The following is a 20,664-nucleotide window of genomic DNA, read 5'->3' as shown; positions in this document are numbered from 1 at the left end:
TAGATTTGCAGTTTCATTGAGGAGGCGTCTGATCAAAACCAAATTTATTTTGCAGCATTACAAACCCAAAACACTCCATAATCCTGCAACATGATCTCAGTGTGAATAAAGAGAAGTTGAGACAGCACTTAGAACAACTTACAAAATACCTTGAAAAATAATGTGCCAGCGCTCGAGGGCAGTTTTAAAGGAAATGAACACTCACAGCAAATATTAATCTGATTTAGGTTTTCCAGTTTGCTGCACTTTGCATGACGATGAGTGACAAATAGAAAATATTCACGCCATTAGTCCTGAAAACATTTTACTGTCTGAAACACTAGCTCAGACCTTGTTGTTGTAAGATAAGATGAGATCTACTTTATTGTCCCTGAGGGGAAGTTTGTCTGCGGTAGGAGCGTCACACACAGCTGCACACAACGTAATTACATGATGTACACAACACAGGAGAGACACACACACAGTAGACAAATACACAACAGTAGGTGCACGAGCATGTTAAAATAATAAAATCAAACAGAACAAAACGAATAGTGCTACACGTTTAAGATGTCATTAAATTATCTGATGTACAACTGAGAGGGACTGTTGCCATTTACTGTACAGACACTTGAAGGGAGACGGGGCATTAGAGGGGGAACAACGTGCACCAAATTCGTAGATTCAATATTCGTCGCCTCAGAACATGGAGCTCCTGATCGACCAGGTGAGCTACCTCGGGGCCTCTTCACACGATTTCTTTGATCAACATGAAGCTGGAGACGGTTGCTTTTGCATTCGCTGCCTCTACAGTGTCTTCAAAAGAAGTTCAGATCCAGAATATCAAACACAAGAGGTGTCCCTCAGCAGAGTCTGAGCTCGTCTGATCACAGCTCTCACACTGATGTAGTGGAAGGACGGCTTTTCTTCACCCTCCCAATACTTTCATTGCTGTTTTCAACATGTTGACCACTGAAATCTGATCAAACCTTTCTTATTGGTCACAAAAATACAAATATAAAAGGAAAAAGGAAGTTGATGTTGAAAAATCTGGGATGACAGTATAACTTGCCTGGTGTATCCACTGGTAGTAAAGCACTGAGGCCTGTCTTTCAGTGTGGCATAAACAACGGATTCTGTAAAAAAACAAATATTCTGCACTCCTTGGCTCAATTGAGAGGCAAGCAGCGACTCAGCTGTGACCAACAATCACGTGCCAAAAATTTGGGGATTTTTTTGGGCAGAACTGCAGACTGTGTTTACACAAAGCCGAAAAGTAAAAACCTAATAAAATCTTTCTTATTCAAATCAAATCAAATCAAGCTTTACTGTCATTTTGGTGTACATACAACAGCACTGCAGGCAAGATGAGAGAGCGTTTCTCCACGACCCAATAACAATTAAGCAATTAAGTTAAGACACCAACACTTATGCGGTCACACACCCGTTGTCACAAGAATGCAGATATTAAAGAAAAAGAAGCTGATAGTGAAAAATCGGTGTAACTTGCACGGTCTATCCACTGGCGATAAAGCACTGAGGGAGTCCTACCTGCGTCCTGGGAGTTGAGCACCTCCAGTGCGTGCATCATGGCACTGGCGAATACGTTGGCGTCCTCCTTGCTGCCGAAGTTGAGGCCGTAGACCTGCCGGGCGTCGCGCCACTGGTGGAAGGTCTGCGTGGCCTGGTTGTACTTCAGCCCCTTGGGAATGGCACAGTTTATCACCACCTGAGGGATGAGACAGCAAACATTTGCCACATTTCCACATATACGCCAAGTGAATTTGAAGCAAACTTTTGGATTGCCACTAAAAAAAACCCATTGAGGACAAAGTGCAAATTCGGCTGGTCTCCATTATCCATTTTGGAATGAATAAAGTGGACTGTGTGGCGTCATCAAAAGGTGGATTTGTAGGCTACATTACGCATGGCTGTAAAATTCAGAGTCAGAAACAAAAAACAATCACTAAAAAACTGCAAAGAAGAAGAACAGGAACTCAAACTATGTTTGTTTACTGTATGAGAGAAAAACAGAGTAAGGTCCCCAGGGTTTTTTTTTCCCAATTAGGTAATTTTTGTGGTGTCTGGATGCAAAAAGGAGAAGAAACAGCTGATTAGTTATGTAGCTTTCCATTCTCCATAACGTGCATTTTTTCAACAACTACCACAAGCGAGTCTGGTGACCAGTGCTGTTTCCAGTTACTTATTTCGATGTAATACTTCAAAATGCACATAAAAGTTAATTATGGAAACATGGTTGGTGTTTAGAAAGGGGATGATTTGTGACCTAACCAGTAGACAAATGCCTTTTAAGCATAACCCAGTCCACCCATTACAGTTCTTTCTCCCAGGAGGCACCAGGAACATGTTGTCTGCTTGTCCACTGCAATTCCTGTAGGACTTAAACTGAGCTTAATCTGACAGAAAACACCACTGTGAAATAGTTTTAGAGACAAGTTTCAAGGTTGACCTGAGATTAATGGCTTAGCAGCACAAACACAGACATAAAAACAGAAATTGTGGTCTCAATCTATCATTCTAAACTCCCCAAGTCCTGAAAATAACGGTCTACCTGATGTTGAGCTCAAGAGCAGACAAAAACTAAGATAATTCAGAACAAGCTCTCATTCTATGCAAAATGTAATTTAACACAAAGTGACAACAAAGTGGTGCAGTGGTTAGCAGTGGATGTTATGCACTGGCAAATCTGCTGTTCGAACTTTTCTTGTGGAGTTTGCATGTTCTTCCTGTGCCCAGTTCTCCAGTTTCTTTGTTTGTTTTTTTTTGTCTTTTTGTTCGGACTGGTGGCCTGCCGAGTGCGTCCCCCACCTCTGGCCCAGTATCAGCTGAGACCCTCTGCAGGATGGAGCCAGTATAGCTCATGAATGGATGGATGACAACACTGGGACAATGCAGCCTATTATGTAGTAAGAGGTCAGTTTTACCTGCTCGTAAAAACGTTTTATGATCCACTCAGTCTGTGTTTAAGGCGCTTTCGATGCCAACATCAGGGACTTTTAGTGTCCTGGGCGTGCAGCCAAGCTACTCTTCTGTGAGTTATTGAGATGAATCAGGTGCTTCCCAGACTGACAACAACAAATTTTCCGTCTCTAGACTTCTACTGTACATCCTACACATGCAAAAGCCTTTTAAATTGAAGGATTTTAATCTGTTTCGCTGTATTTTTTTTTTGTACCACACAATATTTTGTGACTGTTCATCTGATACAGCTGAAATGCCCCAAAAAGACGTGTAATGCGGCTTAATCTCATAATCACTGCTTCGTCTCGTGTCCAAACTAATAACAATTCAAAACATTTCCCAGCAGGGACCTGGTGGGGCAAAGCTTATCTTACCCTGCGGTTAGCAGAGATTTCTGGAACCTCCTGGTGAAAATTAGGGATTAAACTGTGCTCAGACAAGCCACCCAAAAAGGTTAGGTTTCCTCCAGAGGGCTCAATACTTATTTGGCCAATAAACAAGTCTGCAAGTCGTAATACCTGTAACCAATCTACTGGTTTATGGAAAACAAGGTGTAGCGCGAGTGCAGGCAAAATATATTTTAACACGGAGAGAAATAATCTAGTGTCAATTTCTGTGGTTATTATAATGTGTTGGTGGCAGGCGGGAAAGGAGTCATAATGTTGATGGACGGGGTAACACAACAAGCAGCAAGCAAATGTGAAAAGGAACTGAGCTCATGTAACTCTAGATGCTTATTGTAGATGGCAGTGAGTAAAACAAGCAGAGGAAAATTGCATCTTCAGGGTCTTTCCAGGCTCTGAAGGGGCCTTTGGAGGGTGACTGTGCATGAAAGTAAGTATGATCAGTTCTTGTACAGTAAAGAAAATGAGTTTATGCTACCTTATGTGACAAATCTGTGCATTTTCCTGCTATTTCTGGTAATTTGATAAACAGAAATGTCTACTGTGGTTGAATGAAACTCCAATAAAGAAAAGTGGTTGAAAATTTGAATTACTATCTTCATTCTAAATTATTATGATTTTGGTGCCGGTGATATTCTTTGTGGTTCACTAAAATCCCTTTGAGGAGCCCCTAAAATTCCTCTATGCAGGAAAAAAGCTGGTTCTTATGGCAACAGTACCACAATGACAAACAGTCTGAGGTGCAAGTGAATCATTAAGGCAGCATTCACAAATATGTGCAACAGCATTCAACGTTTCTCATTCCTTCTTTTAATGGGGAGACGTATGTAATGTGCCTCATACATTACCGTGCATCCTGGCCTACACAAACAGACCAGTCCAGCCACTGACTTAAAATCTGAACTTCACTCAAAATTAATTCAAATACTCTCTGGCAAGTGTAACTTTTAGTCCTGTGTTAGGAAACCATGATCAAATGTACCCCGATGATAACAAAAGTCTTGCCTCTGAATGGTCCAATTTGCAGAATCCTTCATTAGATGCAGCAAAATTCACACGAGAACAGAGAAACAATGGGAAGAAGCTGTCTGGAGCAGCTGAACTAATTTTAACGATTGCCTTTTTCTGAAGCTAAATTTGAAAGAAACATGTATCCTAAAATCCATACCACAAAAATGTGATCAGCGGCAGAGTATTTCCACCTCTCTGGCGCACATATTTGGACATTTTGTGAAATTTAAGCATTTTTGTCTCATCTTTCACTGCAATATAAAATTCTGCACTTCTGTGGAAACAACACAACCATTGCGAGAAGTAGAGTGAACTTAATAATGTTTTTTGTGCAGAACAACAAAGGTATAATGCCAGAAATCATAAAGACAGAAGCAAAGAAAGCAAAAATTGAGTGATTATTTACAGGAATTAACATGCACACTATTTTTTCAAGTGCTTCCAAAACTGGAAGTAAAATGGTAAAAATATTTCACCAATTTGATTTTTAATTTCTTTCCACATTTTTCTAATCTCTGCTCTGTGTAAACAGAGCTTGCCTGCAGTTCAGCAAAAAAAGTCCCTGATTTTTTCTTATGTGCCTTTTGGTTGCAGCTCAATCAATAATTGCTTCTCGGTTTAGCAGAGGAATGCGAAATGATTAAATTTTGTGTGACTTTTTAAATCAGACATATAGGAAAAACTGATTTTGATGAAATATAAATTTTTTAAGCTTGAATCTGGCGCTACAGAACCACACATCACGGACGATTAGTTCAAAGACCGTTGGAAAGTTTAAAATCCAACAATTTGTCCTGAGTTTACTGATTCTGGCTTTGATAAATGGTGTCATTTTGGTGATTTTATTCAGAAGATAGCATTCCTTTTAGCAGCTTTTGCCTTTAAAAGAGTTAAAACAGACTGCAAAAAACAGTGAAGAGCAATTACAATTCTTTAGGTTACTTCACTATGCTTAGTGGGGGTAAAAGATATTAAATATGCAGAAGGAATGTAGACAGAGATGCAAATGGAGACTCAACCTGGAGTCAAACCTGGGATGGTATGTGTCCAGACCACATGCTCCATTTAGCATCACAGCTCAGGTAATTCCACCTCCTCACCCCTCGCCTTTTTTAGCGACTGGCCTTTTGGTTGTTTGTGTTGCTCTCGTGCCCCCGGCTTCTGTATTCGGCCATTATCTGCAGAGCGGCTTTTATCTGAGAATTCACAGAACGACAGAGGAGACGAGAACGGAGGATGGATGTATCATGATTCATCCTCCTCCCTCCTGCAGCCTCGCCAGAGAACTCAGACAATGAGACAGGAAAGACTGAGGGATTGCTGAGGCGGCGTTCGCTGCCCCATGGGAGGGAATCACTCACATGCTGTCAACACAGTCTCATCGTGTCGTCGGGTGGTCCTCGTCTACTCATTAATATCGTCTGTCTCGACGGCCTCTTGGTGGATTGTGTGGTAAAGTTTCTGCACTGATCAGAACTGAGGACGTCCATGCAGAGCTCACTGCTAAAGCTACACAGTGTGTTTGGGTAAAGCGGATATGGAGCAGCTGCACCTTGAAGCTTGAAAATACTTTTTGCATTTTAAAGTCTGTTTGCTCCGGGAGGTTGTATTTGCAACTTTAAAAATATGGAATCTGTCCAAACTTTTTGCATAAACCTGTACCCAGAGCTTCCTGGGATGCTTCTATATGAACTGAGGATTATTTCTGCCATGCAGCTGTGAGCCCTGTGAGCTTATCTGATCTAAACTTCTCTCTGCTCCCATTTCCTTCATTTGGATTCTGCCCTGTATGAGTAAATCAGTGTGTGTTCATAGATTAGCTTTTATGTGTGTCTTATTGCATGATGCTTGAGTGTTCTTGCATTGTAGGAGCTTAGCAGCCAGCGGGATGTGCTGACAAGTACAGGATTAAGAGGAAAGTCCAGTCAAAAAAAGGTCAAGACAGAGGAAAAAGGTTCAGCAGAGGGTCAGCTTGCATGTCTGCATGCAAGTGTTTCTGCATGATTTACAACTGATTGTGGTTTGCTCTGGTGTCTATTCTAGCTGCAGTAACATCTCACTTTCTTGATAGTTTTCCTTCCAATTTCTTTTTCTTCGCACAACAGCAAACTTCTCGCGCAGAGTGTGAGGAAACGCTGTCTGTGTGCTTTAACAAGCAGATGGTAACAAAACACACGCATTTTTTTGAAACTCTTTGCAAGAGACTGGATATGAGTCAGTTGCAAAGAGATTCAGCTGCGAATATACAAGGATTCTCACAACATTTTACAAACTCCTGTACAGCAACTACAACATTAAGACCCCCTGTTGAAAACAGGTCTGACCTGTCATGGGATAGACCCTGGACTTGTGGTTGTGACCAGTGGATCTACTGGTTGGGTCAGTGCCTTGATCTGATAGGATAAGAATAAGTTAATTTTGATAAAATACTATATATTTTATCTTAAATTTAGAATTACAGACCTATACATCACAGATAATTACTTCAAGGACTGTCAGAAGCCATAAAATCTAAAAATTCTCCATGTGTTTACTGTTACTGGCTCTTATAAATGCTGTCATTCTGGTGATTTTTTTTCGTTTTTAGAGAGGGCCGAGGTGCATTTTCCTTTTGAGGAGGATGTGCTCGGTCTGCAAAAGAGTTTAGGTGGGGGATACGTGTCCAAGTAGCATCCACATGATTGTTTAATTAAAACAAATAAAACTATACTAACAGATATAGCATAAGACAAAGAACATGTATGTCAGAAAATGTATTGTACATTAGCTGCAGTACTTGGTTGTGCCACAAGGTGGATCCTCTTAATATGTAATGAGATTAACCCTTTGCGCTTCAGTGCGCTTCAGTGTCCCGCCCGCGGTACACTTTGAGATGCGCTAAAGTATTTCGCTTAATTGACCGACGCTGCAAACTCGATGATAGAAACATTATACACCGATGGAAAGCTTAGATTCTCATGAATCCGCCGGTATAAACCACTTTCAGATGTGATTACCACAGCGGGTAATATAAACACATTTGTCCGACAAACTACGAATATCCATCCATCCGTTCTCTATACACGGCGGTTTGTTACACAGCGCGACTCGCATTTCCGGGTTCATTATTACACACAGATGAAAATATTCCACAAAAAACGGCCATAATCCAACCTTGGACATCCAGACGAAACAAGCCAGTAAAATATTTAGTCCAAAACATGTCTTGAAGTCGGTATATAATCCACGAATGGGTCGTTTTCAAGGAAATGCACCTCGCGATGCGCGTCCAATATTCCCTGTATTTCTCGTCATATTTTTATTTACAAATAGAATATTAGCGATTTTTTGTACTGAAAATTACTGGAATTGACTGCAGCTCAAAGGGTTAAGGACTGCAGTTTGTCAGTTTTTAACACTGAAGTAGTTGCTTGCACAACGGGTAGTTCCCTGTGGGCTAGCAGGGGGCATTGTCAGACTGTTGCTAGGAATGGGTACCATGACAAAGTCTTCTGTGGTGATTAATGGTTTCCTTGCATATTGTAGATGAGTGTGAGTCCAATAGGACAGTGTTCCTAAAGCTGAGTGGTCTTGGTACCTGAAGCTCTTCTTCAAAAAATGGCATGCATTCGTCAGCATATTGAGCTGTATCCACTGGACTTCATTCGTTTAAATGATTTATTGATTTTTGATCAGTACTGCTGTGGACCATTGTTTAAGAAAACTGTTATAAATCTGCAGCCTATACAAAGTCTATAGTTCAGTAGAAATGGTTCAGTATCTCAAGTCATACGTGAAACCAATTGAAAACCTTCCACGTACAGGTTTAACTCTGTCTCATCCACTGACCTGATGATCCTGGATCTTGCGTCCTACCACTCGGAAAGCGTTGTTGCCCGTATGGTGGTAAATGTGGACTCTGCTGAAGCCCGTGGAGCCGCCGGCTGGGACCCACTTCTTGTTGGCATCGTCGTACACCATGACAGCGGCTCGCGCCTGGCAGATACTCTGTTCACTGCAGGGAGACGAGACACAAAGTCAGAAAATCACTAAACGTATTTTACGAAGAGAAAAAAAGAACAACCTGATCTGATGGACAAGTGTTCATTTCACCTGAGCTGGTAATCCCTCCCAGAAAACACATAGTGTACTTTGGTTTATTGAGCAGCACTCAGGGAACCAGTTAACAGTCTTTGATTTTTCCTGTTTTTCATCCTTTGTTTTCTTCTTTGAACTAAGCCCTTCCGACTGAACACATGTTGTATAAAAGCTGTAACAGCCTGAAGGATGTTCTGAACTGCAGCTTTATGGTGATGCAACAGGTGTGCAGACAAGCCGACTGAGAGTTCCGCTAGAGTTACTGCTGTAATTAAAAAGACACAGCAGCGTCTTTCCTCCGGTCAGCACGACCCTGTTACACACAAAAAAAGGCAAACTGTAAAATGAAGGCCAATTAGTTTAACTAGTGCGACATATTTCAGTGTCCCCTGCTACTCCAAAGGCCGCAATCCGACCAACAGAATCTTCTTTTTCATTTTTAATGACACTATTAATGCCAAATGCACATTTATTTGGAAACCATGGTGGCTTTTTCTCTCGGCTGAATCTTCTCCAAGTCTGTCTGAGGAAAAAACTAAGTCTGCGGTGATATTTCGTCATGTATCTGCATCGCCACTGTGTTTGTGTGTACTGTTTCAATTATAGTGAATACTGCCTCTGTAATGAAACACAGCACTCTGGGTCAACTAAACTAGTCATAATCATATTGTGTCTCATCGCTGCTGTGACTGATCAGTCTGAATGAACCATAAACTGAAGTGGATTCATCTCAGATCTCAGCTCCTCAGATCCTTCCGGGTTCCTCAGTGACATTTTACAAATCATCCATTGTGGAATTTGTTTAAAACACCACAAACACACACATAGAACAACCCAATAGCTGAGTGGTTACAGCACACAAAAAAACGCCATTAGGCTGTCAGACTGGGGTTCATTTCCCTAACATTTTAAAAACAGTACAGTAAGTAAGGAAGAGACACAGATGGGAGATGAATAGGTGGAACCTCAAGACAACACCGAGAGAAGCATAACTTCTGGCATTTTTGTAGCTGCACCTGCCGCCACGACTAACCTAAAGGTCAGTAACTATCCTGCACTCAGCACCTGAGCTTTCTTACACTGAACAGTTTCTTTTTCTCCCATTTACTCTCTATTGAATACACTGTGTTTTCTTTTTTCTTATCACATTTTACTATAAAGGTCTTCTTCAGTTATTTTCTCTTGAATAGATTCTTTTTGTTGATTTAGTTTTAGTCAACTTAAAAACGTTTAAACCAAGAGTTTAAAAAAAATCTGTTAGTTGTGTATTTTCTCATTTATGTTCACTTGTAATGTGAGTTTGGTCTGTTTAATTCTCTTCATTTAGTTCTAAGTTATCAGAGTTTGATGATCTAATCTCTTTTGGGACCTCAAAATGTTGTTACAAATGTTGTATTTTATAAAACTTAATTATAACTCCTTCATATGAGATTTGATTTCAGCCTTTCAGCACTAAAATAATGATTGTACCCATCACTAAATAATTGCCCTTACACAGAATTTGGCGACATGTCTTGATAATGACAATAGGGGATCCAGCACTTGTGTGTCTGTGTTTAACCCTCTGAGCCCCAAATCCACTGGCAGGTCTGAAAAATATCACCTGAACTACATCATTTATCAGAGCAAGAAATTGTAAAAACGGAAATAATCATTTGATTTTCAACTTTTCAACAGTTCTTGAACTACTCATTTGTGACGTGCTGTTTCGTCATTAAAATTAACCATGATATTTCAGCAAAATTCCTTTATTCTACACGACACATTAAAAATTTGCCAAAAAGAATGAATTTACTATAACCAAACGATGCTCCTCACCCCAGCTGTGAAGTCATCAGTGACTCAGCTGCAACCAACAGTCATGTGACGAAAATTCATGGGCTTTTGGTTGAAATGCAGGCAGTGTTTAGACAGCAGATAGGAGGTAAATATGGAGAACAATTAAACATGCATTACAAGTAATAAACTATCAATAGTACAGAGTTGTGACTTTTTTCCAATTATTGGTAACACCTGTGATCACTATGAAAAATGTTGTACTTGTAGCTCCCCCTTTCTTTAAATTTTTGTAAAATAAACAATCCAAACAATATTCTGCTTTTTTCATTTTTTATGATATATGGCATTTAAGCTGTACCACACTGCACTACAGACATGTTTGAATTCCCTCTGTTTCTATTCATGATTGTGCTATTTTCAAAGACATGCAGGACTTTACATTGCAGTGAAAAATTAGTCCACAGTGAGTAAAAATGTGACAAGAGCAAAAAAACAAAAAAATTAGAAATTGCCTGGAATTAGTTTTTCAGACTAAAAATGACAAGCTGTTCAAGGTAAAACTGAGACTCTGGTGATTTATGATTGCATTTCCATACAGTTGGAGGACACATTATATTTTTTAAATGGTCAAACACTGAAATAAACAGCAGAAGTTTAGTTCCAACATTTCCCATAATGCCAACAGCACCAGTTCTTCAATCTGAGATAACCCTGATGACAGCTTCATCACTTTTTCAGGGGCCAGCAAGGACAATACACAACTTTTTATAAGCTTTGCAATCTTTGAAAAACTGTGTAGCGTGCTGTCATGTACAGGACATAGCATCTCCTCCGACTATTAAATATAACAGACAATGACAGAGTGGGACTCCGGTGAGAAAAGAGCATTTCAGCGACAGACATTTCCGTATGTCGCTGCCATCATTCACAACGTGAATACAAGTAAAGAAGGAGACGGAAACAGAAGGAGGAGAGATTGAGAAGCAGAAAGTGTAAAACTGGAGCAAATGACAGGCGTAAATTGCTTGGGGAAACGAAAAAAAGTGTAAAAAAGGGAGTGAAAAGAGCCAGGAGGGTAAAGTGATGAGAGGAGGACAGATCCACTTCCTCTGAGACACACACCCTGTGTTTTTTAAAGTGCATGTGTCAAAGATACAGGTGCATGAAAATGGAGGCTCTGCACGGAGAAGTAAAACTCTTTCCTGAATGTCAAGCGGGAACAGGTTAGATAGACGACAGCAAACGGTCTTCTGCACGTGCCGAAACTACTTACCGTGCAACTCACTATGGGTTTGAAATAACTTGCTGCAGAAAAGAAAACAGAATCTACTGAAACATGCATCCCCTGAGCGCATTGTGTTCTTACAGGTGCAAACTCAAGGACACACATTAGGAGCATGTATCCGTATGCACACCTCCGTTTCACAATAACTTTCACACCTCTGCTAACAGGCCTCAATATGGCAACAGAAGCTGCACTGTGTTAACACGCTGTAGCAGCTTAGGAACTTACAATATGACTGAATCTCATTTTTTTTCTCTTAAAATCACAAATCTCCCCCAAACTGCGCTGAAAGTTGTCACCTTAGTCCTCATCTTCCATCTGACTGGGAGCTGAAACAAACCAGAGCTGGTAATAGAAAGGAAAAGGAAATGAAGGTAGGATAATTAATTCATGACTTGCTGCTCTGGCAGAGGATTTTTACATATTCTACGAGCAAATTATTAAACCGTATGTCTCTATTATACAAGGCGAATGGAACCAGATCCTTTGATTTTCCCCAGAGCAGCTGCTACAGCGGTTACATGTGAAGTTGTAGAGGAAGAAAACTCCCGCTGTTTTATGCATATTGTACATAACAGAGTTTCCAGACCACACACGTCTTTAAAATTTAAGGTTTGCATCATTGTAAGGAGTAAAATGTATATGTAGTATGTGCAAGAAAACACTAAGATTTAGGGGGAAAGCAGATGAAAGTGAAGGGATTTTTGTTTTCACTGTTTGTTTGTTGAATTGAAAGCTGTGAGTTTTCCACTTAGGCTGCAGATTCAGGCTCAGTGACATTTTCATATAAACTAGTAAATCAACAGGGTCAGTACGTGCAGCCATTGTCAGCAGGCACTTAGGTTTGAAAAAGTTGTGTAATGTGCTTAATGAGTTTGTCAGTGGAAGGCGAGTCGTTCATAGCATGGTTCAAGCACCAGCTTTGTCAACCAGTTCAAGCAAACACGCTGTACAAGCTCACGGAGGAATAACAACAAGGCTTTTCTCTCTAATGTAATGTAAGCACATCTATAAGGTTCGTTTATTTAATGGTCACTTAACTCGGGATTTATAGATTTCATTTCAGAGAAGCTTAGATCTTATGACTTTAAATCTTGTAACTTTAAAAGCTGAATCAATGCAGAGTGAGGAGGTCGCTTCACTAACAAAGGCTGCATTCACGCTGATACATTTTCGTTTTAAAAAACACACTACTTTTACACCTAACATTCACACTACTTCAGGACTTTTAAAACACAGACTTTTGTTGAGCATGTTTTAGTATTAAAACTCCAGCATTCAATCCAATTCAGGATAGGTAGACGCAGAGTTTTGGAAACGACGATGCAGGAACACAGGCTCACTTTCTGATTGGGTTTTGCTGTCACTATGTTAGTTCCCTGATTTGTCAGACTCTTATCACACGTTGCTTTCGAAAGGAAAGCAAAGACATCAGCCTTCCATTTAACTGACCAAAGAAAGCAAATCTAACAAACCCATCATCTTTTCTTATTCTCTACAATTTATGCAGCAAACCCTCTGCTTCTTCTTTACACAAGCATGCAAAATCCCAGTTTAAGCGAATGGACATGTAATATGAGCATACATGTACGCTAGTATGGGCCAAGACTATACATTAAACATTATCAAAACACTTGCCTAGTTTATGAAGAAACAGAACTATAATATAACCAGATGTCTCAGTGTGCACTGTTTGAAAGTTCAAACTCTTAAACAAAAACTCTATATTTTGTAGTTTGAATGGACAGACATGATGGAAACGTGTTGTGTCTCTAAAACACACATTAAGTTAAATTAAACAGTTGAAACTACGCTCTAGAATTCTGTCTACACTTACAAAAAGCCACTGATTCCTGCCTAGGTTCAGTTAATGAATTTTACACTTTTAGGTTTAGCTTTCACAATGTTATGACACATAAACGAGGGCTTCAACCAACCAGCCACTTCAATCAAACTTTATGCACATAAAATATGATTAAAATGGCAACAAAATGTCCAACACAACCTCTCAAAGCTCAAAGTGATTGATTTGCCCAACCAACAGTGCCCCATCTTAAAGAATAAATTGACTTTTTGGGAAATACCATTCTTTGCCTTCAAGCTAAAAGCTACATAAACAGACACTCTAGCATCGTATTATAGCCACCCACCAGTTAGCTTAGCTTAGCATAAAGACTGGAAACAGGGACACACAGACTTTCTCTGCCCGGCTACACCCTCACTCTTCATGTCTTGTTTGTTTCATCTGGACATAAACAGAAAATGTCTACACAGCAAGTTGTCATTTGTGTTGGCAGTGAACTTCTCGGCTTGTTGCTGATTATTTATCACCTCTGCAGAGACCAAAACACACAGTTTGTCTTCTATTTGCAGCCTTCAAAACTGCACGCTGACTTTCTATAAGCTGCAGAGATGCTGATGAATGCGCGAATCTGTAGCAAACCTAAGGAAAAACTCTTAAAAGGAGATTCAGTCTGTGTGATTTTACATCCCAGAACCTCCTCTGCAGACCGACGTGCGGCTGAGTGGCTCTGATTGCATGCAGCCATTCAAAAGAGGGGAGCACTTTAAACAATCATATCCCAGCGGTAAAAATAATGATAGCATTGCTGCATGCTTTGTTGATTGTGGTCACTCGGTTTGGTCAGATGGGATGTCAGCGTGCTCTCGTAGCATGGAACAAATGGAAGTTTAGGACCATTGAGGAGACCACAGCCTTCCCCTGCAGTAGTTTCAGTCACAAACTCGCACCACACTGCGTCCCTGAACAGTACATGTGCATTTTTGCGTGGTGAATGCACAGCGGTTTGCATGTGTGGAGGGTGATTAGGAGTGCGTGATTCAGCTGAAGGCCCCGACGCTCCACTTCCCTGCAACCGCTGTGAGCTAAAGAGCCGGAGGAACTCAAAGTGTGGTGAGGGGAAGAAAATGTGGAAACTAAAAGGACAAAAAAACAACATGAAACACGAAGAGAAAATCCCCTTAAAACATATCTGTGGAGCTGAGAGGGAAGCAGACGTGACACAGCTGCTTTTTCCTTTTTTGTTCCCATCTCTGTTACAGAACTACTGTGACATTTAGACTTTTTTTTCCTGAGTCAGACAGGAAAAGAAACTGTAATTCTGCTTCATTTACATTAATGGGCACGTCATTAACATTCCTCAATGGGATTAGCGTGCACATGAGTCGCCCTTTGTCTTTGCAGCTGTGGTTACAGTAAAATGTGGATTTCCTTGTGACATTCTGCAGCTCTGACTGGTGTAATCTAGTGCTGTTGGCCCTCCTCATCTAGTCAACCCTTCCACTAAACTCATCAGCTTCCTCTCTACCGTGCCAGAACTACTACACATTCTACGTCTGTATGGCTTCAAAAATAACCTTTTTCTTCTTCCTCTTTAGATTATACTTTGGGGTTCTCTGCATTTTCCCCAAAAGTCTCACAGCTCAGGCCACTAAACAAAAAATGTGTCACATTTCTGAGCTCTGCAGGAGTAGGAAACTGTAAAAACAGAAAATATAGCCGAATTTTTCACCTTTCCGATGGTCCTTAAACACCTCATCTGTGACGAGCCGTTCTTTAATGAAAATTAAATCTAAACTTAAAATTTTGACATTTACTTCAAATTAAATCCTAATTGTCCTATTTTCAAATTCAGTGCTTCTCTGCACAACCCTGAAGTGAACAGTGACTCAGCCGAAACTAACAATCACAACGCAAAGTTTTTTGACTTTTCAGCTGAACTGCAAGCTGTGTACAGAACAAATTTGTTTCTATTTTTGTGATTTATGGCATTGTAACTGAGCCACACTGGGTAAGAGACATTTTTAGGTTCAGTCTCCTAGTCCTGGTTGTGCTGTTTAAATAGAGGCGCAGGTCTTTATATTGCAGTCAAAATGAGGCCACAGTGAGTAAAAATGTGAGCACAAAACGACCAGAAACTGCTTGGAATTCAGAGGGTTAAGTCCAACAGCATTAAGTCCAACACATAATACTTTCAAGGTCTTCATAGACTCATCACACTTCTATGAGGCCGTTACTTTCCAGTTAAAAGGTCTCTAACAGAGCGGAAGGACACACAGGCGCACATTCAGAGGACAAATATGCGGATCTGACGAGAATAGGACCGGAGAATGGGAGAGGAGATGAGAATATTTTCATCTCCTTCATTAATGTTAATGAAGCTCTGAGTAAAGAACGGTTCTGACATCAAAGAGGAATGGAGCGGCTCCAGGGGGCTTCACCGCCGTGATGTCACATCCTGCCGGGGGTGGAGGATGGGCGGAGGGTGCAGGAGAGAAACATGACAATGGGAGGATAAATGCCGAGAGATTCTACTTATAGTGTCTCTGGTGGTTCTGCAAAGGGCAAATCAGCCAAATGTGAGCCGATGAGAATCACTGATGAGGCTCCTTCTGGCTCCTGGTTGTTGAACTAATCGATTACATGATTGATTAGTTTGGACCACGGCATGACTAAAAGTTCTCATTACACTGCAAAAATTCAAATCTTACCAAGTCTATTTGTCTTATTTTTTAGTCAAAATGTCTCATCCCACTTGATTTAAGATACATTCACTTAAGTGACATTTCAGCAAGATGTTTTAAGACAATGCATCTTAAATATCTTGTTAAGTCAAACAATCTTGAAATTATTTTGCTTTGAGTTGAACTTTACAAGAATACTCAAAATAAGTTTAACCTTCACGTCGTCATGCGGGTCAAATTAACCCATTTTAAAGTTTAAAAATGTGGAAAAAAAAATCTACATTTCCACAGTGAAACTTCTGATGTCCACATTTTCAACATTTTTGGGAAATCTTGGAACATTTTTTGGTGGAAAAAAGGAAGAAATGTTGATGTTTCTCAAGAACATTCACACAAAAAAAGATTTTTTTGTGAATTTTTGTGAATGTTCTTAAAGAAAATATTAGAAGTTTTACTGGTATATATATGTAATCACTTTAGATATTTTTACTCATTTTTTGGAAGATTTTTACTCATTTTTTGGAAGATTTTTACTCATTTTTGAAAATATTTACAAGAAATTTCCTGCCAAATTTGGGGAATTATTTTAAAACAAAACTTTTCAGGGAAACCTTTAAGCACTTATTTGAATTTTCTTCCTGAAGGTGTTGCAAATTTTCAGAAATTTGGGGAATTTTTTGGGTGAATTTTTGGATTTTTTCAGACAAGGAAACAATGTTTTTTGGTGCCAGTAAATGAAGACAACGGGAGAGTTAATACATCTCAAATTAATAGGTTACATGAAAGCAAAATTTATTTTTGAGTGAAAAACTGCTGTGTTTTTTTAGCATGTCTGGCTTATTTCAAGACATGCTTGAGAATCCTGGTAAAATGGAGCTTAAGATAAGCATTCCAAGCTAATTTTAAGATCTCAATATTCTAAATATCACATCTTATTTCAAGAAATCTTACCAAGTCATTTTCACTTGTTCTATTGGCATATTCTTTCATATATTTCAAGGTAAAAGTTAATTGAAATAAGTTTTTTTTCTTGTTTTGAGAGGGGCATTTTTTCCATGGGGCGGCATGACTCAGTGGGTAGAGTGGCCGTCTTGTAACTGGAAGGTTGCCGGTTCGATCCTCGGCCCGTCGTGCTCATGTCGAGGTGTCCCTGAGCAAGCACCTAACCCCTAATTGCACCTGATGGGTCGTGGTTAGCACCTTGCATGGCAGCTTCTGCCATCAGTGTGTGAATGGGTAAATGTGACATATCATGTAAAGCGCTTTGGATAAAAGCGCTATATAAATACAACTGTAAGTGGCCAGCTGGGCCGAGCGGCTATTTGTGTTGTGTTTTTTTTTTTTGTTATTCATGTTCCGGGGTAGCCCAGCCTATCGAAGAAAGAGTATAAATAGTGACGTCACACACCAGTTTGACACACGCCATTCATGTCGCTGTGCAACTGTGCTGCGGTCGGAAGCAGGAGTTAAGTAAGTAAACCAGAAGTAAATGAAAGTAATCGAAAATAGCTGAGTGGGAATTGACTTATTTTTTGGTTGCTTTGTGTAAAGGGTTGTTATGGAATGTAATTTGTCCACGATCAACCATAAGCCAGTCATTCAGCACCAGGCCGTAATCAAGTGTGCACCCTTGGTAGGCGAAGAGAGATGGGCTATTTGTATATTTTCTTTCTTTTTTGCAATTGTCTGGAATTTTAATAATTGTGATACTGTTATTTGATGAAATGGCAAAAGTAAATGAAAATTGTTTGTGTTTTTAGTTTCACGGTGTTTGGAATAAATGTGACACCAGTCGAACCTCCGCGCTGTGCTTATTCGAACCGAGGGCTGCAACAACAACCATTTACCATTTTCCAGTGTACCTGCTTGTTATTTTCCTACAGCATCATTCAGACAGATAAATGGTGGATCCTCATTACATCCCCTGAACGCACCTTAACACTGCATCATGCTACGGCTGGAAATTGTGACTAATTTCAGTGCTTATAGGCCAAAGTTATGCAACCAGCCCGACTGACTCGCCTAAAAATAGAAACAAACCAAAAAGGGGGAACAGAAATCTCATTCAACGTCTCTGCCAAACGCAGTCGGACAAAACCAGGAGATGAATGACGTATTTATTCTTGTCATGCCAGCCTCACTGCTCCTTCTGCATATCTGGAGAATCGCCGTGGTATCAGTGTGTTAAATCTTGTCACGGAGCAGACCAGACGCCGCCGGTTTCCTCTGTACACGACATGATCTCATTAGATTTTACAGCAGATTGCTTAATATATTTGTTTATAAATGAGGGGAATCTGATTTTCATCCCGCGTGTGCCAGTGAATTCATTATCTTAATTAGTGGCCTCAGTAGCATAACTGATCATCTTGACGTAAAGGCTCAACGCTCAGACCGATGCAGAAGCTTCACCTGCTGGGCGACGGCTTCATGCTGCTGTAATATGTGACAGTAGCACCTTCATATGGCTTTGAGCTAAATACTAAGTATGCTAATATGCTAAAGTTTAGTGGGTACACTCTTGCATAAACCAAAGCATCTCTGATGTTATTACATTTCATTCTGAGGGGGGACTAATTTTGGTGGCATGCATCCAGTAGTTTCACTTAAAGTCTCATTGTGGATGATTTAATACACTTTCATTTATGCATCTCCAACCCAGTCGCCACAAAATTCTGTTCCTATACAACTAAACAGCATTTTGAATTGCATTTTGAGAGGAAAAAGATTGGTTTTGATTACATTTTTCACCTCAGACCTGATGGACAAGGGGGCTAGTTTACAAAAGCCACATAGTTTGCATTAGGAGACAGTAGGGAAAGGTGGAGACATAAGCCAGATTTTCCCCCAGAAGACGAGCGTTTGTGTCCCGTTGTGGAGAAACGTCATTCTCAGTCTTTTCTGTCGCCATTTACTTTTGGTTTCCAGTCACCTTCTATTCAGGTTGAGGCACTAAAACTTTTAACTGGTTATTTTTCAGAAAATGCCACATTTTGGTGGACACTTTTGCATATTAGAAGCTTGGTTAAGGTTAATGGTTCAAGGTCCGGAAAATTTTAAAAACAACAGTTTTTTTTACAGTTTCTGGTTCTGATAACTGAGGTTAAGTCAAATGCATGCGTTTTATACAAGGACTAACTAGATGTTTGTGTCTATATACAGCTGTTCTCCTGTAGATGGATCTTCAGCTAAAGATTTTCTAGCAACAAGGTAGTGTGTTTCCTCAGTCTTTCACCATATTTTCAGTCATTCAGCCAGTCAAAGACAAAATCAAGAGCCTCTTGCAAAATCTGAAATAGAAGACACGCTGTAGTAATAACTCAGAATCTAATGCATTCTCATCAAACACTGTTTGTGCTGTGAGGGAATGGAAAGTTGGAAACGCTGAGCACCAAAATGACGTGGTTAGGGTGAGGAAAAATATCCCCAACTAACATAACGTCGGTTGGTGAAAAAGTAGCAATGGTGAAATAAATGGCATCGACAGACTGATTATACGCATATTTGTTCATTCTTACAAATATAATCCAAAAGAAGACATAGTTTAGTTGTATAGGAACGTAATTTTGTGTAGACTACAAGACTGCAATCTGTTGCGATTTTGTGAGTTTTTACGGTTTGCAGGTCCAGCGGTTGGTAAAAAATGTGTCTCGCATTTGCCAAAAACACCACGAAAAGAAGATCTTGTGCACTTCAGTGGCTTAGTGGCATCAACTAGAATTTAATCCAGTAACAACAATCCATAAACCTGCACAAACACTTCAATGAATCATATTTGAGACTCACTAGCAAGTCTCAAGTGTTGTCGTCTTTTACGGCTCTAACTGATGCTGCTTTCTTTCCCATGCAGATCGATGCAACCTCAGATCAATACATACCTATAGGTTTCAACTTCTGACGAGCACGTGATTTGAAGTTTGGCAGTTAGGATTGTTGCATGTTGTTTGTCAGTGACTTGTCCTACTTTAAAACCTCTTTGATATCTGAGAACACAAACATACTTACCTCATCTAGTTACAATCTGCTGATGAACCAAAACCAACAAACGTCATGTAACAAGCCACAGAACGAGTTTATACAGTTTATACAGTTCCATGTATTTTCTTTTGTACATGCCGATTCAGGGTAGAGTTGTCGATCGCTTTGATCGCTTGTTTCCTTGACTAGTCTTCCAATTTATACCTATGAGGATCATTACATTAAACTTGCATTGGTATTTTCTGGCCTGAACAGATGTAAAATCACTACAGCTGTGAACATTTAACCGCTTACAGTCATTCAATAAGCTCTTGAAACAGAGAAACTAACAAAAAGGTGCCACACCTACACAATTCTTTGATTAACAGATTCATTAATAAGATGACTCACATCAGAGGAATGTTTTCTTTCTCTGCTCTCTAAAATGCCTTCTTTATTTTTGGCTCCAAACCAGCTGACAAGAAACTGACTCTGTGCTGTGAAAGGCCAGAGTCAGCTGTTTCCAAGCTGTGGGGAGGATGATAAATCCCGTGAAGCTGAAACTAAACTCGCAAGCTGAACCATATAAATGTTAGGGAAAGCTCTTCCAAGCTCGGGCGTGGAATCTAGAGGGAGTCCCCCGCTATGGAAATGCACAAGAGGGGAAGAATAAAAGAAAGAAAGCAAGCAAGCAAGAAAGAAAGA

At 40.0% G+C, this 20,664-nt stretch overlaps 1 protein-coding gene across 6 annotated transcripts in view; it reads right to left on the bottom strand.

Moving 5' to 3' along the window:
- The window catches only part of enah (ENAH actin regulator), a 186,654-nt gene that overhangs the window by 80,446 nt on the left and 85,544 nt on the right, over positions 1-20,664 (bottom strand). For all 6 annotated transcript variants that reach the window (XM_051960665.1, XM_051960663.1, XM_051960664.1 and 3 more), the window contains exons 2-3: positions 8,205-8,370; positions 1,531-1,708 (exon numbers count right to left, since the gene is read on the bottom strand). In XM_051960665.1, coding sequence (XP_051816625.1) covers positions 1,531-1,708; positions 8,205-8,370 — 344 coding nt within the window. The remainder of the gene's footprint in view (positions 1-1,530; positions 1,709-8,204; positions 8,371-20,664) is intronic.

Source organism: Acanthochromis polyacanthus, chromosome 16 (assembly GCF_021347895.1).
Source record: "Acanthochromis polyacanthus isolate Apoly-LR-REF ecotype Palm Island chromosome 16, KAUST_Apoly_ChrSc, whole genome shotgun sequence".
In the NCBI taxonomy this organism is placed as follows: Eukaryota; Metazoa; Chordata; class Actinopteri; family Pomacentridae; genus Acanthochromis; species Acanthochromis polyacanthus.
The sequence above is the reverse complement of the archived record's forward strand: the minus strand, read 5'-3'. Positions and strand labels throughout refer to the sequence as shown.